We start from the raw sequence: 18795 nt of genomic DNA on the forward strand, positions 1-18795 counted from the left end.
TGCAATAATGTGGTCAGAATATTACACAAAACACAACCGACATTTTGTCCAGATGTACACTTTGTCCAGATGTTGATCAATCATAAAAAAAAAAGGCAAATAAGACTTTGTTAATCAAGGCTTCCGCCCATACACAAAGTAAACAGGGACATAAAGGTGCAGTGAATGATCCTTGAGCTCATTCCGTACTTTTGCGATCAATACCTCGATCTCCATCTTGGTCCAGCCAAGGACACGTGAGAAAAGTGCTGGTGTATAAGACTCAACGGCCTGGAGCTGCTGAACCAGCTGGAATCGTCCAATCTCTTTCATCTTCGGATCCTTCGACCATGAACCAACCGGTTTCTGCAATATCCAATTTCAGAATAAAATCAGAAATAAGAGTACATATATATGTAGGTAGAGGAAGTTAGGTAGTCCAAACCTTGAAGACAAACTCTTTCACATCAACAAACCCTGCCTTTTCCATCTTTTCTTTCCACAAGGGCACCGTGTCGAAGCTCTTGCCGAATTTGTCGCCAGCGAGATGGATGTTTTTGACCAGGAACTGACAGCTCTCTGCCTTCTTGGCGGTATCGTCGTCGGAGAACCAGTATGTGTAGGAACCGGAGAATTCGAAATAGCCTCCTGATTTTAGGTGTTTAAATGCCTGGAGAAGAGCCTTCATCAGAAACACATCCCTCCAGACTTCAGATGTCCAAATACCTGGGCGAATAGTCGGTCCTCATCAGCAACACACCCCTCCAGCTCACGCCCATGGATAAAGTCAAACTTGGTCGTATACAACCACTCAGTTTCGAAGTCATCGATTTCAAATACGCAGTTTGGAGGGACCCTAATTTGTCAGCTAGAAGAAAATAAAACAAAAATAAATTAAAATAAAATTACTCATATCAGGATGTGTGGGATCGTAGAAGTAGTTACCAGGCAGGTTGTATAGGGCTCAGATCAGTGCCGATCACTTGAGCAGAAGGGTATTCACTATATTATCAACATCAGAAACAGGTCTGCTCCGTAAAAGAGAAGAAAATGGCAGAGAAAAATGCTTACTCGGCAAACTGAATGGCCCAGATGCCCGTTCCAGTACCGAGGTCTAATACCCGCTGAGGATTCTTGCCGATTGGCGCAAGGAACAGCTCTCCTCCTAGCATAAGACGGTATATATGATGGAGAAGGTCGATTCGGTCTTGTTCTTCTTCATCATTTGGCTATGAACTGACTCAGTCACAGTCTTGACAAGTGATTTGACTGAATAGTTGTATATACCAGAACACATGCTCCTTCGTGATAGGCGTGGTAACGACGCCCATTCTAAAGAAGTGTCAGTCAGTAATACTTCCTTTGAGTTTGAGTATACGTGCCTTGGAGACTTACTTCATATCTATTAACCAACCAAGTTACCAGTCATCCGGTTAGCAAGCTGTTGAACTGGAAGGTAAAGCTAACTCATTTGCATACTTATAGTTTCTGACGCTTGAACTGAGGGACGACACATAGCCAGCTGTGCCAATACTATACGTATAGTGGATTCATCAGACAAAGGCTGCCAAAGTTACAGCTTGGGTGGTTTATATATACTCACGACTCATTGTAAGCAGAATCAGCGTCAACTTCCTAAACCATATCAGTGGAGGATTCTCGCATGAGTGTCCCAGATGCTCACATCTACTTCTAGGGTATTCTCAGCCGGCGGAATCTGAGCCGGTGGATTCTGAGCCATGGCGTCGATGTTAGCCTCGGGGGTATTATTAGATGGAGGAGGCAAGCAGTACAGTAGTCGAAACTGTTGGAGGGATAGGATACCTCTATAAAAGCAACTGCACTTCTTGACCGCTTACCTTCAACATTACCTACTTGGGTAGTCTGCGGGAGGGGCTTGCTGCATGGCCAGCTGTTAGGCTGACTCTGTCGGCCTGTGACTGGTCACTTCTGTGATCGGGGATGTGTATGTAGTGCTTCCGGATCGCGCTACTAATCTTAATTAATTAATTAAATTTAACTTGGCATCCAGAACGAACAGTATCCGTTGGCTGGGGGGATCGCCCTCATAGGAATGGCCATACCACTTTGACCAATATGGAAAGGTCTTGCGCGTTAAGCTTCATCCGCCTCGTTCAGATCCTGTAGAGGTCGAACTCTCTGACGAACCCTGCAGATCTCCCTCACGAGGTCACCCTTGTCGGAATCGGACCACGCATAGATCGAACGAAGTCTCTTCCAGCGTTCCTACCAGATGGTGTAGGTATAGCTGTGCCAACCGTGTCCTTCAATTTTATTATAGATATATAGAGACGTTTGTCAGCATTTAGTCTCAGAAGAGTGGATTAATTGATCATATATCTTACAATTTCAAACAAGGCAGGTAAAGACTTTGTGAGTGACTCCTCAGTGTAGGTCAGCTATCTGGCCCGCTAGGGCTTAGGGCCTAGGGTCAGGGCTGGCAAGATGACGTTGTATAGAGGTCATATCCTCCTGTCCAATACCCGGGTTGGGGAAAGGGTAGCAACCATGTTTTTCTTCAGTGCGCCCCATAGGTATGTACTCCGTCCTGACATTCCCAACGGCCAGATCGAAGCCAAGTGGGCGAGTACACGTACCTGCCTGACATTGACCATGCAAAATCGAGACACCTGGATCGCGTTCTGAAGCACTCACTTAGGTGGGTTCAAGAGATTAAAATAACAGGCAATTCACCGTTCCAAGGACCTGAAGACTCCAGATTGAAGCTCATTGACTGTGGGGAGTAGTAAAATTGATGAGGTCAGCCACCGTCAGCGGGTCAACAAAGAACAGAGAGGCTGGTGAAAATAATATCACTAACACAACTCACCTTGGATCTACTTGTGAGTTGCCTAGTAGTCATGTATGTACAGTACTGTACCATAAGATCAAGCTAGTTTCCGATTACAGACGATCCCCTTTATATTGGCGCCGACCTGTTATTATGGTGGTTTTTCGTTTTCTTTTTGTTAGGAAAGACAATGAATTCGAATTCCAGTGTTGGTACCGTGCATAATCTACACATTGAGAATGACAATCCTTCCAGACTCTTGGTCTACAATGTCAAGTCAAGGCAGTTAAGCCAGTTCATTGATCATAGTTACTAACTTACATAGAGTAGTTAGTATTCATACCTGGTCTAGCGGACTATACTCCGTATACACGTCGCTCTGTTGTGTATGCCACCAAAAAAAGATATATCAAACAAGCGCTACATAATTATCCAGTCAAATAAAATAAACGCCGAAAATGAAGCTCCCGGAACGCCCGCAAAGGAAATCATATACGAAAGTACATATGGTGTTGAAAATGCCCCCAGAATCAGATCCTTATCCGCATCCTGCTGCACCCGAAGCATTGATTCCCTCCCTCTCTCCATCCGGAGTTTAAGTAATTTAATTAAAGGGCGAAGTTGATCCTATCCGATACGGTCCCATCCAGGGACCAGACTTCAGCGATATATCCGTTTATTCCGGAGTACTCCGTACGGAGTATGTGTGCGTAGGCTCGGCCATAGCGGGAGATAACGGGCCGCATCGGGGGACCCACCTCGGACCGACCCACGGCCCCGATAATTACCACCGATAAATCCCGTCATGGCCGATCGATATAACTTTAAATTGTATACTCCGTACCACAGAAACAGATACCCTTTCGCACGAAGTTTCTATTCCATGCGTTTCTTTTTATTGCGTTTACTTTTCTTTGGTTCCCCACAATGACAATTGACCGGGGAATTGATTATTAATTATTAATTGCTTAGAAATTGTCTTTATTTTGGCTTCTTCTTGACTTCTTGCCCCTGACTGTACTGACTGTATGTATATATAGACCTGCGAAGGGACTCCTTGTACATATATTCTACTCCTCACAACAGATAAATACACACATAAGCATCTTGCTAGAACTCTCGTCCTTTTTTTCTTCAAATTAAGTCTTTCCTGCTCTACCTACCTACCTACCTACCTATCAATACACACCATCAACATGAGCGCTGTCAAGAAAATCGCCATCATCAGCACCAGCACTCGCACACCGCGCGTCGGTCCCAGTATAGCAGCGTGGGTGCACGACGTGCTCCAGAACCGACCGGACCAGAACAACGACATTGACAAATCTCTCGAGCTGCGAGTCGTCTCCGTGGCCGACTTCAACCTTCCCGTCTTCGACGAGCCGGTGCTGCCAGCCACAGTCCCAGAAAAAGCGTCCTTCACACACGAGCACTCCAAGCGCTGGAGCGCCGAGATCGCGCAGTACGCGGGGTACATCTTCGTGATCCCCGAATACAACTACGGTCTGGCGGGCGCGACCAAGAACGCGATCGACTACCTGTATCACGAGTGGATTGGCAAGCCGGTGATGGTGATCAGCTACGGCGTCCAGGGCGGCAAGCGTGCCTCTCAGCAGCTGAGCGAGACGCTCGAGCTCATGAAGCTGAAGGTTGTGCCGACGCGGCCGCAGCTGGCGTTCAAGGGCGGCCTGGGGCCGGATGCGTATGCCGCGATGAACGAGGGGAAGCTGGGCGAGGAGACCAAGACGGAGTGGACGACGGGTGAGATTAAAGAGAAGGTTCTGCAGGGGTTCAAGGAGTTGAAGGAGTTGCTGTGATGATATCATATCAGATCTGATCCGATCCTATCGTTCTGATCATGTCATATCTCGATTCCATCGAATTACTATCTTTTTTAACAAGTGAATGGACTGCATTTCATATGGATTTTCTTCGATGGAACAATAGAATGATCAGTTACGTGCCAATGGGAACTGGATGGTCTGATAGGTACTATACTTACACTGTCTCGCAACTCTACTCACTCTCTATTCGCTAGATTAATGAGCGGGACAGTGACTACAGACCACAGTCTACAGGACTAAACGGTGATCATTGATGATGGACTTTTTCCAATTGCTACGTAGGTTAGGTAGGTTTCTTTCTAGCCAGTCTTAAGACTCTTAATATTTGTCGCCATACCCTACAATAAACTAAAATCATATACATCCGGCCCGCGCACATGTGAACAAGGCCTTGTCAAGCCAGCAATGAGCATGCAGGTTGAAGGTTTTCTTATACAGCGTGGGGAGGGATGAAAAAAAGAGAGTTGCCGAACCCCCGCCAGGAGGTGGTGGGCCTTGCGGGAGTTCGGCAGCGGACACACTACCAGGAGACTAAACAAATGCATCATCCGCGAATCGAACGCGGGCCTCATCGATGGCAACGATGAATTCTACCACTAGACCAATGATGCTTGACGTCTTGGTGATTGAAGTTATTGAAAAAAAAAGTAAGGAAGATCGATGATGAAAGAAGATGTAGCTGGAACTGGATAAAAAAAATGAAAAAAAAAAATAAAAAATAAAAAAAAGGTCAGACCACATCAAAATCAATGCCGCCGTCGTGATATTCAGGGTTTTTGACTGATAGACAAATATAGCACAAGTCACGACTCACGACCAGGGAACGAGGTCAGGCTCAAGCAAAGATGATAGGCACGTTGGTGTTGGGGCATGGACGCGTCCTGTCCAATGCGGTAATCGGTCGATCAATGGACCTTAGGATCCATTGGTTCCGGCCTGTGGAGAAAATAATGCATATAAATAGATAAGCATAAACAAACCGCAACCTTGGAAGTCGCGACGGTGATCGGCTTCCAAGACTCATCACGTCACCCTATTGGCTCGAACGAGATCGATCTCTTCATGGGACTTCTCCATTGGTAGTTGTTGTGCCTAGGTACCTACCTAGGCAGATGCAGGTGGCTACCTGCATCTGCCCATCGGAGCCTAATCCTCGCGCTGTCCACTTATTGGATCTTCTTCTTTCTACTCCAGTGGTACTTGGATATCAGACTCGTCAGGAACCTCGGTACCTTGGGATGCCGTCATCTCTGGGAGGTCTATGGGAGATCGGTTAGGTAGTGATATAGAATTCCTAATGTATGTGCGCTATATGCGATACAGCTAGTACAGACTGCATGTCGGTGATGCTACTTACCAGGCGTGGAAAAGGGATAAATAGGCACAACTAGTGAATTCATTCTCATCCTCAATAAAAGAAAGAAGTACATATCTGATTAAGGGGATGGGGATGGGAATGGGGAAGGAGAAAAGGGACAAAAAAAACACCCACCCCCCAACTTGACTGAGTGGCGCCTTCCAGTGCCTCCCTCTGGTTTGTCCTGACCCCTAGCCAAGCCTCCTCCAAGGGCCAGAGCGCGAGATGGCCGGGAGCACATACACTACTGGGTACCTCAGTAGGTAGACGGAACATCCATGTATACCGCTAGACCAACGAGCCCTTGGAGGGTTACTACACCCCTTGATATTGACATATAACCCCCTCAGAGGTCACCAGTTCGACTCGCACCTGCAGCCAGACCAGCCAGACCTTTTCTTTTCTTGTCTCTCTCTTTCTGATGACTAACACACTGATCACTGATTCTCTCACTAACTCTTTCAGGACTGAGGTAGCTGCCTGAGCTCACTCACCTCATCTGGTTTCTCCCTTCTCGTACCCATCCTTGATCCCGAATATACATGTACAGACATGTACATTACAGCACCATCACGTTCCAATTCTCAGACCACAACTCGCTCAGCATGCACCGTCTTCGCAAGCTTCCCATCGTTCTTGTGAATGTCAAACACGTCACCATTGAGATCTTCAGGCAGGGTGCCAAGTACCCTGCCACCGAAGAGCAGATCAATCTCTTCCAGAGACTTTTGCTTGGTCTCTTTGAAGAAAAAATAAATCACAGGAAGTGTGACGCAGACGTCTGTGAAGAGGTTAGAGATTGACATCCCAGTATGATTGAAACCAGCTTACTCCATGCAACGAAGACGAAATAGTACCTCCATTGGAGATGGCCGAGGGCAATTGGTGAGACTTGCGCCCATAGCGTGCTCACTGCCCAATTGCCGATGCCGGTCGCGAAGGCGCTTCCTTTGCCGCGAATCTGCATCGGCATGACTTCGGCCATGTAGGTCCTGATTCATCGTCGATTGCTCAGCCTCCTCAACGTATCGCGAACGAAATGGTGAGTGACTTCTACATACCAGCTGCAGGGACCGAAGGACAACGAAAAGATCACAGTGACGCAGAATATGAAAAAGACCCCTCCGATACTGTACCCGATCCGTTCCCCGTTCGGATTCCTCGAGTTCAGAGCGGCTTCGCAAATCAACGCGATCGTCAGACCAATGGTCCCAAAGAGCATCGGTCGACGACGTCCTACTTTGTCGAGGAGGAATATAATGAAAAGGAAGTTGGTCAGAGGCCCTATGCAGTTGTAGATTCCTGCTACAAGAGTGTTACGATGACCAGTGATCCCGAGAGCTTTATACATGATCGTTTGGTAGTAGTTGATGACATTGACGCCAGTCATCTGAGTGAATACTTGTACTGCTACGCCGTGACTGACGCAGCAGGTTAGCAGGGCAATAAACACCAGCCAGAGGGCATTCATAGAGACAGACGTACAGCAACCGGGTCCGCCACTGCGGAACATGGAACATGATAGCCCAGCCGGGGGCTGTGATGGCTTTCTCCGCCTCAATCGTCGCTTTGATCTCTGCATATTCTCTCTGAATCCACTCCTCGTTGGAGCCGTCGAAATGAAGCTTTCTGAGAACATTCATCGCCTCTTCGTACCGCTTCTTTTCGATCAGATGTCTTGGCGACTCGGGTAGAAAGAACATTCCTACGGCGAGAATGAGGGCGGGGACAGTTTGGAAGGCCAAAGGAAATCGCCATTGGAACTGGCTACTATCCGGCGCATGGAGTGATCCATACCCAACCCAGCTGTCGAAGTCGTTAGTCCTGGCTGAACACATATCATCTAGAAGCGGGAATCTATGACCACCTACGTGCTGACGATAAATCCCACCCCGATCATCTGCTGCGCCAGCCCGATAATCAGGCCTCGGGATCTTGGGTGCGCGTATTCAGCCTGGAGGATCGGCACTGCCATGCTCAAGAGGCCAACCGCCCAACCAGCCAGAATGCGGCCCACAAGAATCATAGCCAGGTTCTGCGCTGAGGCTTGAAGGATTGCCCCTATCAAGCAGATGAACGCACCCATCTGGATGGTAAATTTGCGGCCAAACCGGTCCATCGTGAGGCCGCCCTGGAGAGCACCAATTGCGGCTGGAGTACGGTATGGCGTCAGCCTTGTTCAATCGAGCTCTTCTGGGACGTTGGCACTCACCACCCCCAGAGAAGGTACTGTTGATCGCTCCTATGATGGCAGAGGTCTGATCCGTATTGAAGAAGGCCAGAAAGTTCTCCGACTCAATCACATCCGTCATGACGCCGGAGTCATATCCAAACAGGAAGGACCCCGTGGCCGTGAAAGCCGCCAGGGAGACGGTGAATGCTCTGCCCATGTTGACCTACTACTGATGTGCAATGCAATGCAATTATGATTGAGAAGGACAATGCCAATGATTTTGTTCATGGGACTAGAGCTTCGAAGTTCCCATCGCTTTTTATATTGACGGGCAATGCAACCCGCTCTGAGCTGCGGGGTGACCATCAGGCCAAGCCGCAATATTTCTTCCTCCAAAAATCGAGCTGACAGGGTATGGGGAAATTGCCCGTTGCTGACCACCACGCCACAATGTCGATAAGTACGGAGTAGCAAAACATGGAAACGTGCTTCTGCAAGGAAAAAGAAAGGCTAGCCATTACCGTCCACCGGCCCAATTTCGTGTTATCGTGCTGAAGGGCGCCGAATGTTTCTTCCCTGGAAAATCCTGCAGGGGCAGAGAGAAAGAGAGGGGTAAGTACGGAGTAAGGTAAGAGTAAGGTAAGTAAAGTTAAGGGGCGATCCGGAGTTGGCCCGGGGTGCGGATTGTTATTACTAGCTACCTACCTAGCTAGTTATGGGATAAAAAATATGAAAATCAGCCTTATTTATTTTATTGGTGAGCTTGCCCGGGTGGCCCGACAGAGATTGATTAATATTATCGCCATTAATATTATTATCATCATATCAATCATTGTTGTATGGGGCACAGATTTTCCCCCGTGACATGGATTAGCAGGAGATTCAGCTAAGTCAGGTCTTAGCTGAAACAGATTTCTTGTCTTGACTGAGTTTGATTAAGCATGGCATCGGCTTTACGCACTTGGATGTGGGCAACTTGTGCAAGTAATTGGTCTTTGAGGATATATACTACGGTCTGTTAATAGTATGATTCTACACCGTAAGCTCTTGAGAGAGGATGCACCAGACTACTACTCTTTGCCTGCTACGTTGAAAATTGTAGACAGTCTCAGACTGAGACAGTTCGGTCTGTTTATCGTATCCGAAGACCGCCAAGGCTACATATGTACTTAGTAGGGAACGAAGGACATTCTGGTTTCCGAAATGCCGAGAAGAAAAGAAAAAAAATATAGATAGATATATTATTCTGAATTATGTAGAGTGGTTATGCGTTGTATTTGAGAAACCTTGAAAGATGATGATAGTCTTGGCGCTTCTGTAAGACACAAGAATATAGGTAGGTAGGTGTAGCTTTGCGCTGACTTTTATGCTATTAAAAACTCCCGAAATATGCTAGCATGCCATAAGCCTACTTTCCTTGCGACCCGCGCGTCAGGAAAATCGAAAGAAGGAAAGATTCCTAAGACTAAGACCACGCAGCATACAGCCATTCCGCAAATCTTTTCGGCTGGACGTTGACCAGCTCATTGAGGTTTGCGTCGTCAAAATCGTAGCATCCCGCCGAGGTAGCGATCAAGTGGTGAAGGCGCCACTGCTGAGGCACGTTGCCTGTGGCTACGGCGTATGAAAGGCTCGTCTGGAGAGTCTCGGGCGTGTGGATCGTTCGGTGGAATGGAGCGCCTACATACAGATAGATGATGGTTAGTTATTGTGCCATCACGAAGAAATGAAATCGACTGACCACACATGATCTCCACCGTCTTGACGACATCTCCTGCCGTCATACGCTCCCCGAACATCCGGAACTCGCTTGGCCACTCCGGCAAGTCCAACGCCGCGACGACGAAGCGCGCCACGTCCTCCGCGGAGGTCATGCAAATGTACACCTCTTGCCCCGAAGCATCGCGACATGGGATTTGTGCACTCCTGTGGCGGATGTCCATGAGGTAGTCGCCCTCCCCTGCGATGCTCGTTCCGTGCCCGAGCTGGAGAGCCGCCATGCCCCCTGGGCCGAACCGCTCGTAGAAAATCCCACATGCGAAGACGGTGTACTCCATGCCGGAATTTCGAAGCTGGTACAATCTGCTCAGGGCGCTGCTCTTTCCGCGATCGAGGATGCCAGCCTGAGGCCGTGCGGCCGGCTTGCCCTCGAACTCCGACGGCACGAAACGCCGCACGTGGACCTGGGCTGCAGCCTCAATCAGAGAAAGCTGTGCCTGTCCGGAAACCGTCGAGATGACCGTATCGACCCCAACGAGTTTGTAGCGCACATCGTTGAGATTGCTGTAGTCTACTGGGAGAACTTGCCAGTCTTTGGCAATGAGACCTGGATTAGGCTGCCAATGTAGTCAGCCACGAAGCTAAGTATGGGCTACCGGGTCCAACTTACGTTCCGTGAGAGGAAAAAGAACTGATGATATGTCTGCGTGGAAAGATAATGTGCAATATACTGCGCAAGACCGCTGGTTCCCGCAATGGCAATTTTTATCATGACAACGATGATATTAAATATTTCTTGAATGGAGAAAGGGATTAAAAATAGTAAATAGAAAAAAATATTTGTGGCAGGAAATGAAAAGAGACAAATATAAGGCAGGTCACACCTTGCCGTTGACAGTGCGTAGCAAGATATCTTTCTCAGGTTCCAAGCCCACAGACGCTTGTCTGGATGATAAGTTGACGGACTCTGGCACACGCGAGGCCACATAGTATAGATATAGAGCAAGGCATTTTGACCATCTTCCAGGAGACTGCACATATGACTAATGCAGAAAGAAGTATGCTAAAACGTACAGTATGCAGATAGAAAGAGCCTCACTGGCTACCAGTCACAACTGGCCGAAAATCTCCGTTGCCCTACTCTGCTGCCTTCAGTTCAGTCAGACACTAACATTGGCTGCTGTTGCCTAAGTTTATGCAGAAAAAGACGTGTTATTGGCATAAGAAACAGTCAAAGGGATAACTGTCAAAAAAATGTTTAATTTTGACTCCGTCGAGTAAGAGGCAAGAACATATGGTAAGCGAGCTCCTCAAGGGCAGGGATTGCATCCCATCTCCCTGCAAAAAGTGCCAGAGTAGATGTGCAATGGGTCAGACTCGGGACCTAGGGCTGCCTTCAATCAGCCCGGCGGGACTTCCCATCCTGAAGCACATGTCCAACGCAGGTGTAGCCACCGCAGGGACGGGGAAAACGGTCACGCTAGTTGTCCCCGAGATGGAAACGCTTTCTCTAGGCGACGTCCGACAGGCGCAATGATGCGAATTTGATTTCAATCGATCACATTGCGGAGAACAAAGTCGTTGTCGACTTGTTAAGCCCCCGATGTTGATGCAACGCTCAGGGGCGTGAGGCTAAACCCTGATCTTAGTTCCGATCTCTGCCAGCAGCTGCTGATGCATGTCGGTTCAGGCTTTCAGCCCTACCCATGGACCCATGGCGGATGGCGGTCTGACGGTGGGTCATATCAGCCGCATTGTAGTACTTCGTAGGACGAAGTACTCCGTAATGAGCCCGAGTTCAAAGACCTGACAGATCCAAAAGCATTGACTCACTCTAGGTCGCGTGAGAAATGTAGGAAGAACAATACTGTTGTTGCCTGCAGCTGAAGACGTTGCAGTCATCAAGAATGCAGCAATCTACGGAATAAAGCGGCTCTTGCCGCCGCTTGGATGTTGGTCATGTGATGCTGAATCACGGGATCTCGCGTTCTGCACGTAGAGCCGTGCGAATCTCGACGTGTCAAACGCGTCTGCAGGATGACACTTGCGGAAGACGCTTGGGAGATCGAGATTCCCACGCGAGCATTCTCAGCGCAGTGCACGCCATCCTTGGCAGATCGAGCATGAACCTAGAAAATCAGCAGCAGCACGTAGTCTGAGAATGCTAAGTTGATAAGAAATTACCTGATCAATGCTCAAAAGTGTCGGGGAAAATATCCTGGAACTTGACAAGGAGAGAATTGGCTTGCGCAATTGATACGGAAAATTTAGATGCTAAACCATTGGCCAGTAATAATGAAGTTAGAGTGTCTTCTCCTGTACAGAGTACCTCTCTAGGAGTCGATTTGAGGGAAGCAAGAGTGAGGGGTAATTGGAACCCGCTGATGGGTCAATTCAATTATCATGTATACGGAGTACTTGAAAGATCCCAGTACTGAGTAAAGTCATTATTTCATGGAACCAGATTGCTTTTTCAGCGGATGAGACAGTGTAATTCCGCACGAAACGAAATAGAGCCGCGTGGGAAAGATTTCTGACCGCGTCGTGATTCGTGAAGCTAGGCGCGGGTCCAATACGGCCCGCCGCGATGCCCCCATAGATCCCGTCATGGATGCACGGTGCACCATCCGCGTGAAAACCGCGACGACGCGATATGAGAGTACTTTCACGGCTACGGAGTACCTCTTCTCAAATCTTTTTTTCCCCCTGTATTCTTAGTTGGTCTTCCTCACATCAAGCCTGAAGTCTTTTTGTTTTGTGACGATGAGTGTCCCCGAACCATCTGCCACGGCCAATGCCTCATCTCCCCCGCAGAGCAATGCACCCGACTCTTCAAATCTCAGTTACGCATTTCTGGTTCACTCGCAGAAGACATTGACCCAGAACCTACCTCCTCGAGTGGACAATAAGTTATTGGCACGCCAGAAGCGGCGGCGAACAAGGTATCCTTCCGCTACCATGCTCGTTTATTTGGACGTTTACTTGCGCTTTGTCCATGTGCTAATGCTATTCTGGTTGGCTTCATAGTCCTGAGGACCACGCGATCCTTGAGGCGGAATATCGAAAGAATCCCAAACCTGACAAAGCTGCGCGAGCTAGCATCGTCAGTCGGGTAGCCTTGGGAGAGAAAGAGGTGCAGGTACGCGTATCAGGACGCGTATACCTATTTCTTTGCTGTCTCTGATCTAACCATGTCATGCGTTGATCAGATATGGTTCCAAAACCGCCGACAGAATGACCGCCGGAAATCGAAGCCTCTCCAGCCCCATGAACTTGTCGGACCCCGGTCCACAGTGCATGACTCCAATTCCCAGAATGGGAGCGACGACAACGTAAAGACGGAGCCGCAGTCATCGAGTGGGGGTGACCAGACTGACGAACATGAGCATGCGGTCCCTGGGAATGACAACACAGCGATCAATACATCATTCAAAGCCGACGCCGGCTGTGACGCTCCGTCGGGAGACAGCGAGGATGTCGAGAGTTCACAGCCAACGGTCGAATTGGGTTCATCACAGACAAGTCAATCACAGACAGAAGACACGAACAATGTTCAATCTGGACAAGAACGCGAAAAGACAGAAGGATCGTGCCATCAATCGAGCAGCAGGAAGCGGTCATTCTCGAACATGCACGATGGGAATTTCAATGCGCAAGGAAGACCTGGCGGCAATGGCGGGTCGCCTACGGTGGATCTCAAATCTCCGCCATCGCTGCGAATATCCATGTCATTCGACGGCGAAGCGATGGTGCGGAAAGAAGGCGAACTGACTCCGTCGCCACCTAAGGTTCGCAGTGCAGTGAGGATCTCTATGTCGTCAGACGGTGAGGCTTTGATTCGCACTGAAGATGAGCCTTCTCCGACAAAGAACCGTTTACGAATGATTCCCAACCCCACTCCTCGACTCCCTGGCCTGAGGAGAAGTAGCAGTGCTATCAACTTCGGCGTCTCTAGACCAGGTTTTCTGGATCGCGAGGGAGGCAACAAGCCATTTGGGAGATCTCGTGATGCCCGCACCTGGGAATTGTACTGTGACACTGACGCTAGGAGCGCTTTGTCACCCCCATCCAGTTCCCAGAGCGGATCAACCACTGGTACACCAAGCCTCTATCGATTGCGAAGACATCGATCTCTGACGCGAAGCTCCTTCTCAAAGCCTAACGTTTTGACACCACGACCTGAACTCCTGAACCAGGGTCCTCCTGTTGAGAGCTCCGGGGAGAAGAGAAGGAAACTGTCGCGTACGGTTTCATCCTTAGGGAGACTGGAGTCCGGTCAAAAGTTGGATGCCTCTCAACAGTTGGCGAAGAAAGGACTTACCACATCTGGTTCCTTCAAAGAGAGCGAGGAGGATATCGACTTGCAGTTGGGTGATTCCGACAAGGAGAACTGGGTTCCGGGAACACAGCTGTCGAATCCACGTCGATCTCGCAGGGGTGTGTCGCAGATTCAGCGTCCTGTGCTGAGAGACACAGGCATGAGCAACAAAAACACCAGCGATGACGGCAAGCGAGAACGAGCATTGCGGAACAAACAGAATGAAATCAACCTGCCTCCCAAACTGGACGATGAGGTGAAGGCATTTATGTCTGGGTCCGGTGCCTCGAGCCGGGAGGAAGACTTGGATTGTATCCAGGGTCTGTTATCACTGAGTCAAGGCGCGTGGAGATGACGTTGCTCCCCTAAACATTCCATTCCTTTAACGAATTTCCTTTGTCAATAATCTCTCCTTTGTTTTGTTGTCTGTGTTGCGCTCGTTGATGCCTCTGGAGAGCACATGGTATTTCTCAGATGGTTATCCTGTACTGTACAGTCTCGACGATCGAACGGCCTTTTTCATGTGTACAATTTCTTTCTGTTGTAACGTAACGGGTGTTGACAGCCACATCTTGAATTCAATCATAGAACTGCAATGTTACGCTAGTCCATGCTCGTAGGTAAAGATAACAACCTTGGAAGCTCATGATGCGTGCCAATAGCGTGGGGATGTTCTGCAGCAGCGAATGAGTTGGGCCGATGCCCACATGCCCACGCCACTCCTCCATCAGTCATCCCAACCTTATCAGCCACTGCTCGCGTCTGCTCTGTTCTTCTTCTTTCACGGCCACGTCAATGTTTCTTACGGATGCCTCCCTTCTGCTACAGACTGGTTAAACGTCGGATTGGCATCACTCTGTTTAGCTTTCGGTTACCACCCTCGATCTATGGTTCTTTGGCTTGGCAGGGCCAGCTTCCGAGTTCTCAACCCATCCACTCCGTTACAGCCTGCGGGGAACATCACAAGGCACTGTTATCAGCTGTATCACGCACGGTGAGTGATGCGACATTTTCTGTCTTTCTTTCTTTTTTCTCTTTTCTTTTCCTTCGAAAAAGATCTCTTGTGTAAAAATTACATTACCGCCTCATCTTTAGTTCCTGTGGACGCAAGATGCTCCAACTGATCGAACAAGGCGTCGAATGAACGCATGCTCCCCGGTTATCTTCAAATGGTGATCAGTACCATGGATGGGTGGAGTCCCCGCAGTTTGATGCAGCTAACACAAGCATGTGGGATGTACTTACGTCTGCTATCTTTGCTGTTGCAGACTTGGCGTGGGATCTCAAAGTTCCATGATCTGCAGCATGCTGCTCTCCCGCGAACCAGCATTACCTGACCATTCCTTGCAAACAACAGTTACACATGGCTCTGTTTGATCGTTTTGTCTTTCTCGAGTGCAGCTTTTTTGACGCTCCCATTCATTTTTTTTTTGTGTTGATGACTTTGGGCCATCATTTCCTCTCTTTGATGTACAGTGGCCGAACAGACCACTATTTATCTATGATTAGGGAGACTTCGCACATAGGTTGATAATCGAAGGATGGAGTGCAAGGCTAATCGCTTGACCCAGGTTGCGAACTGGTTAAAATTCCCTCGTTCCGGAGCCCCCTCCAAGCGTCATCTGGCAACGACTACACAGAAGTTGCCGATCTCTACAGAGTTCCACCGCCTGTCCCTCATGGGGAGAGTTCCTCATGTTGGCATTATTGGGGCCGGTATATCCGGGTTGAGGTGTGCTGATATCCTGACTCAAAATGGAGCCAAAGTAACTATTCTGGAAGCAAGGGATCGGATTGGTGGCAGGGTATGTTCATGATGAACCACGTCAATAGAGACGCTCAATAACTCGAAGTAGATCGCTCAAGTCGAGGTCGGCGGCCACCTTGTGGATCTGTAAGGGTCTCGTCATTCTTTTGGCGCCTCTAGGCTAATCAGTACCTAGAGGACCGAACTGGATACACGGGACGGACGGTAATCCCATCGCCGAAATCAGTGCCCGATCGAATACGACAACTTGTGAGTGGGATGGACGCGAAACCGTCGTTGATACTGCTGGAAAGCCGTACGACGAGGCCACCACTACGAAGCTTGCAGAGTGGATGTGGACGACCGTAGATGAAGCGTTTGAATACAGCAATAAGTATAAGGAAACCATCCCGGTCAATAAGAGTCTTTTGGACTTTTGTCGAGAGCAGCTAGAGAAGACGAACTTTACGCAGGAAGAGAAGGAAGCTTGCATTGAGTTTTCTAGGTTTTGGGGCGCGTATGTGGGGGATCCTATTGAGAGGCAAAGCTTGAAGTTTTTCTGCCTTGAAGAATGCATAGAAGGGAGTAAGTATCTTTCATACGAGCTTATGACAGTGATAGAGTTCTAATTTTCTCGCGCAGCGAATCTGTTTGTCGCATCGACCTACAAAAATATTTTGGATTACGTCTCTGAGCCTGCCCTGAAACACGCAGATCTCCGTCTTAACGAGCCTGTTGTCAAGATTGAGTCTGCGGACAGGGAACCGGGAGCTGGCCATCAGATTGTCGTGACAAGCGCGAATGGGGAAGTATATTATTTCGATGAAGTGGTTGTCACCTGTCCTCTCGGATGGCTTAAGCAGAACAAATCTGTTTTCGTTCCGGAGCTTCCCCCACGGCTGTCAGTTGCCATTGACAATATATCCTACGGCAGGCTGGAGAAGATATATGTGACATTCCCACGCGCTTTTTGGCATGTGGCTTCCGAACCGCATAACAGGAATGGGGACAGCGTGGATAATAGTAGTGGCACCGAGCCATTCTACGATCCAGAAGTCAAACATCCTCCTCCTTTCACTCAGTTCTTGGAACCGTCTTATGTCGAGCACCCGAAAGAGGGGAGCTGGAATCAGCAATGTGTCTCACTTGCGGCGCTGCCGCCAAGTTGCGCCCACCCGACTCTGCTGTTCTATCTCTATGGGCCTTGCGCAACATACGTTGTGTCCAAGATCAAGAACCTAGACCGGTCATCCGAGAGTTACTATACCTTCCTGAATGATTTTCTTCACCCGTTCTATTCCCGCTTGCCGAATTACTCACCTTCGTCACCGGATTGCAAACCGGTCGCTCTGTTCGCGTCGCAGTGGCAGAACGACCCGTTTGCTGGTAATGGGTCCTACTCAAACTTCCAGGTCGGGCTGGAGGCTGGTGACAAGGACATTGAAACCATGAGGATCGGTATGGGTCTTGACCGGGGAATCTGGTTCGCGGGCGAGCACACGGCTCCTTTTGTTGGCCTCGGCACGACGACAGGCGCGTATTGGAGCGGAGAGCGCGCGGCAGGTCAAATTTGTGACCTGTACAAGTTAGGACAGCTCGGGATGGGCGTGAAGAGGGACGACTCTCTACCGTCGGGAGCAGCAGCTACTGTTCCGGGTGGCCCGACAGGGGTTCACTCGAGCTGATGTCATGGAAGCTGAGGTATCAATATAGACGGCGACAGAGCAGAACCATGTGGGTGCGAGAGATTGGCAGACTTGGCTCTTTTTTGTATATTGTTCATGCATACATACATATATATATTGACAGGAAATTATCCTAGCCGGTATGAAACTGATAACATCAAGCCACCTTCAGACAGGTTCTATACTCGATACATTATATACTTGGACAAACATTCCAAAACCATAGAGCATCCGCGAAATAATCTGGAGCCGCTATACTGTCCGTGGAATGTAATCGAATTGGATTTGGATTGAGCTCTATTTATAGCTACCTGAACCGTGCCATATGGATTGTAATTTTAATAACTGAGGACGAGTAAATAGTAATGATGCATGCATATCATTGTTCCCCTATCCCCGTCGTATACACAGGGTCGTATAAAGAAGTCAGACAGAGTGAGCTAGCTGGATTGAGCGCCCCCCATTGGATCAGATCACCTTCAGGAGTCGGACAAAGTGAGAGTTTCATAATTCTCGAACCCCTATCAAAGAAAAGCTTGTAAGAAAAAAAAAAGAAGCCAGGTAAAATGAGAGTCTTGCTCTCCCTCTGTTTTTGGGTTCAGTTATATAAAGAAAACTCAGGCAAAGTGAGGGTCTCATCATTCTATTCTCACTGAACCCCCATCAGAAAAAAACTGATCAGATAGAGGAGAGGAAGTCGGGTAAACTGAGAGTTCCATCCCCCCTTTGTTTAAGTTAAGTCATATGAAGAAACTTGGACGAAGTGAGAGAAGGTCAGGTCAGGTCAGGCCAGGTCAGGTCTTTCAGAAGGAAGAGCTGGACAGACAAAGTGATTCTCACGCCTGTTGGGCCAAGGCAGATAAAAGTTGGGTAAAGTGAGATTTTACCCTTTACTACCCTGTTTGAGTCAACTCACTGTCATTTTAAGAAGTTGGACAGAGTGAGTCTACTATACTATACCGGGGGTATGTATGTGTAAATCTGAGCGCTACAGGATGCAAATACCAATCTATGAAGTCAGGAGCCTAGCTAGCATCGCAAAGAAAGCAAATATTTTCTTTTAGCAATAAAAAGTATGTAGTTACAGCAACCTGGAATAGTTTAACGAGTAGTGTCACCGCATCTCAAACTGAATCAAAACCAAAAAAAAAAAAGATTGTG

General features: G+C 48.5%; 6 protein-coding genes and 1 non-coding gene across 7 annotated transcripts; 3 read left to right on the forward strand and 4 right to left on the reverse strand.

Annotated features, from left to right (window-relative positions):
- Positions 1–114: 114 nt before the first annotated feature.
- On the reverse strand, positions 115–1720 carry VTN77DRAFT_7244 (uncharacterized protein; the record flags this gene model as incomplete). The annotated part of the gene is made up of 10 exons (XM_069423612.1): positions 115–345; positions 425–649; positions 706–835; positions 925–981; positions 1051–1208; positions 1267–1311; positions 1375–1381; positions 1459–1512; positions 1583–1614; positions 1664–1720. 10 exons carry the CDS (start codon positions 1718–1720, stop codon positions 115–117), a joined length of 996 nt encoding a protein of 331 aa, XP_069275471.1.
- Positions 1721–3987: 2267 nt separating this feature from the next.
- VTN77DRAFT_7245 (uncharacterized protein) lies at positions 3988–4608 on the forward strand (the record flags this gene model as incomplete). Its single annotated transcript, XM_069423613.1, has 1 exon — positions 3988–4608. One exon carries the CDS (start codon positions 3988–3990, stop codon positions 4606–4608), a length of 621 nt encoding a protein of 206 aa, XP_069275472.1.
- Positions 4609–5175: 567 nt separating this feature from the next.
- On the reverse strand, positions 5176–5246 carry VTN77DRAFT_t115. Its single transcript has one exon. It is a non-coding gene; the product is annotated as a tRNA-Gly (tRNA).
- A 1330-nt stretch (positions 5247–6576) lies between these two features.
- VTN77DRAFT_7246 (uncharacterized protein) lies at positions 6577–8382 on the reverse strand (the record flags this gene model as incomplete). Its single annotated transcript, XM_069423614.1, has 6 exons — positions 6577–6773; positions 6824–6984; positions 7054–7413; positions 7478–7798; positions 7864–8143; positions 8205–8382. The coding sequence occupies 6 exons, from the start codon at positions 8380–8382 to the stop codon at positions 6577–6579; spliced, it is 1497 nt and encodes a 498-aa protein (XP_069275473.1).
- Positions 8383–9630: 1248 nt separating this feature from the next.
- Positions 9631–10656, reverse strand: VTN77DRAFT_7247 (uncharacterized protein; the record flags this gene model as incomplete). Its single annotated transcript, XM_069423615.1, has 3 exons — positions 9631–9845; positions 9907–10501; positions 10555–10656. The coding sequence occupies 3 exons, from the start codon at positions 10654–10656 to the stop codon at positions 9631–9633; spliced, it is 912 nt and encodes a 303-aa protein (XP_069275474.1).
- A 1991-nt stretch (positions 10657–12647) lies between these two features.
- Positions 12648–14557, forward strand: VTN77DRAFT_7248 (uncharacterized protein; the record flags this gene model as incomplete). Its single annotated transcript, XM_069423616.1, has 3 exons — positions 12648–12826; positions 12912–13023; positions 13094–14557. The coding sequence occupies 3 exons, from the start codon at positions 12648–12650 to the stop codon at positions 14555–14557; spliced, it is 1755 nt and encodes a 584-aa protein (XP_069275475.1).
- A 453-nt stretch (positions 14558–15010) lies between these two features.
- Positions 15011–17634, forward strand: VTN77DRAFT_7249 (uncharacterized protein; the record flags this gene model as incomplete). Its single annotated transcript, XM_069423617.1, has 5 exons — positions 15011–15196; positions 15774–16007; positions 16059–16096; positions 16146–16534; positions 16592–17634. 5 exons carry the CDS (start codon positions 15011–15013, stop codon positions 17632–17634), a joined length of 1890 nt encoding a protein of 629 aa, XP_069275476.1.
- Between the last annotated feature and the right edge of the window lie 1161 nt (positions 17635–18795).

The sequence above is a fragment of the Rasamsonia byssochlamydoides genome (assembly GCF_041956645.1).
Source record: "Rasamsonia byssochlamydoides strain NRRL 3658 unplaced genomic scaffold VTN77scaffold_59, whole genome shotgun sequence".
Lineage (NCBI taxonomy): Eukaryota > Fungi > Ascomycota > Eurotiomycetes > Eurotiales > Trichocomaceae > Rasamsonia > Rasamsonia byssochlamydoides.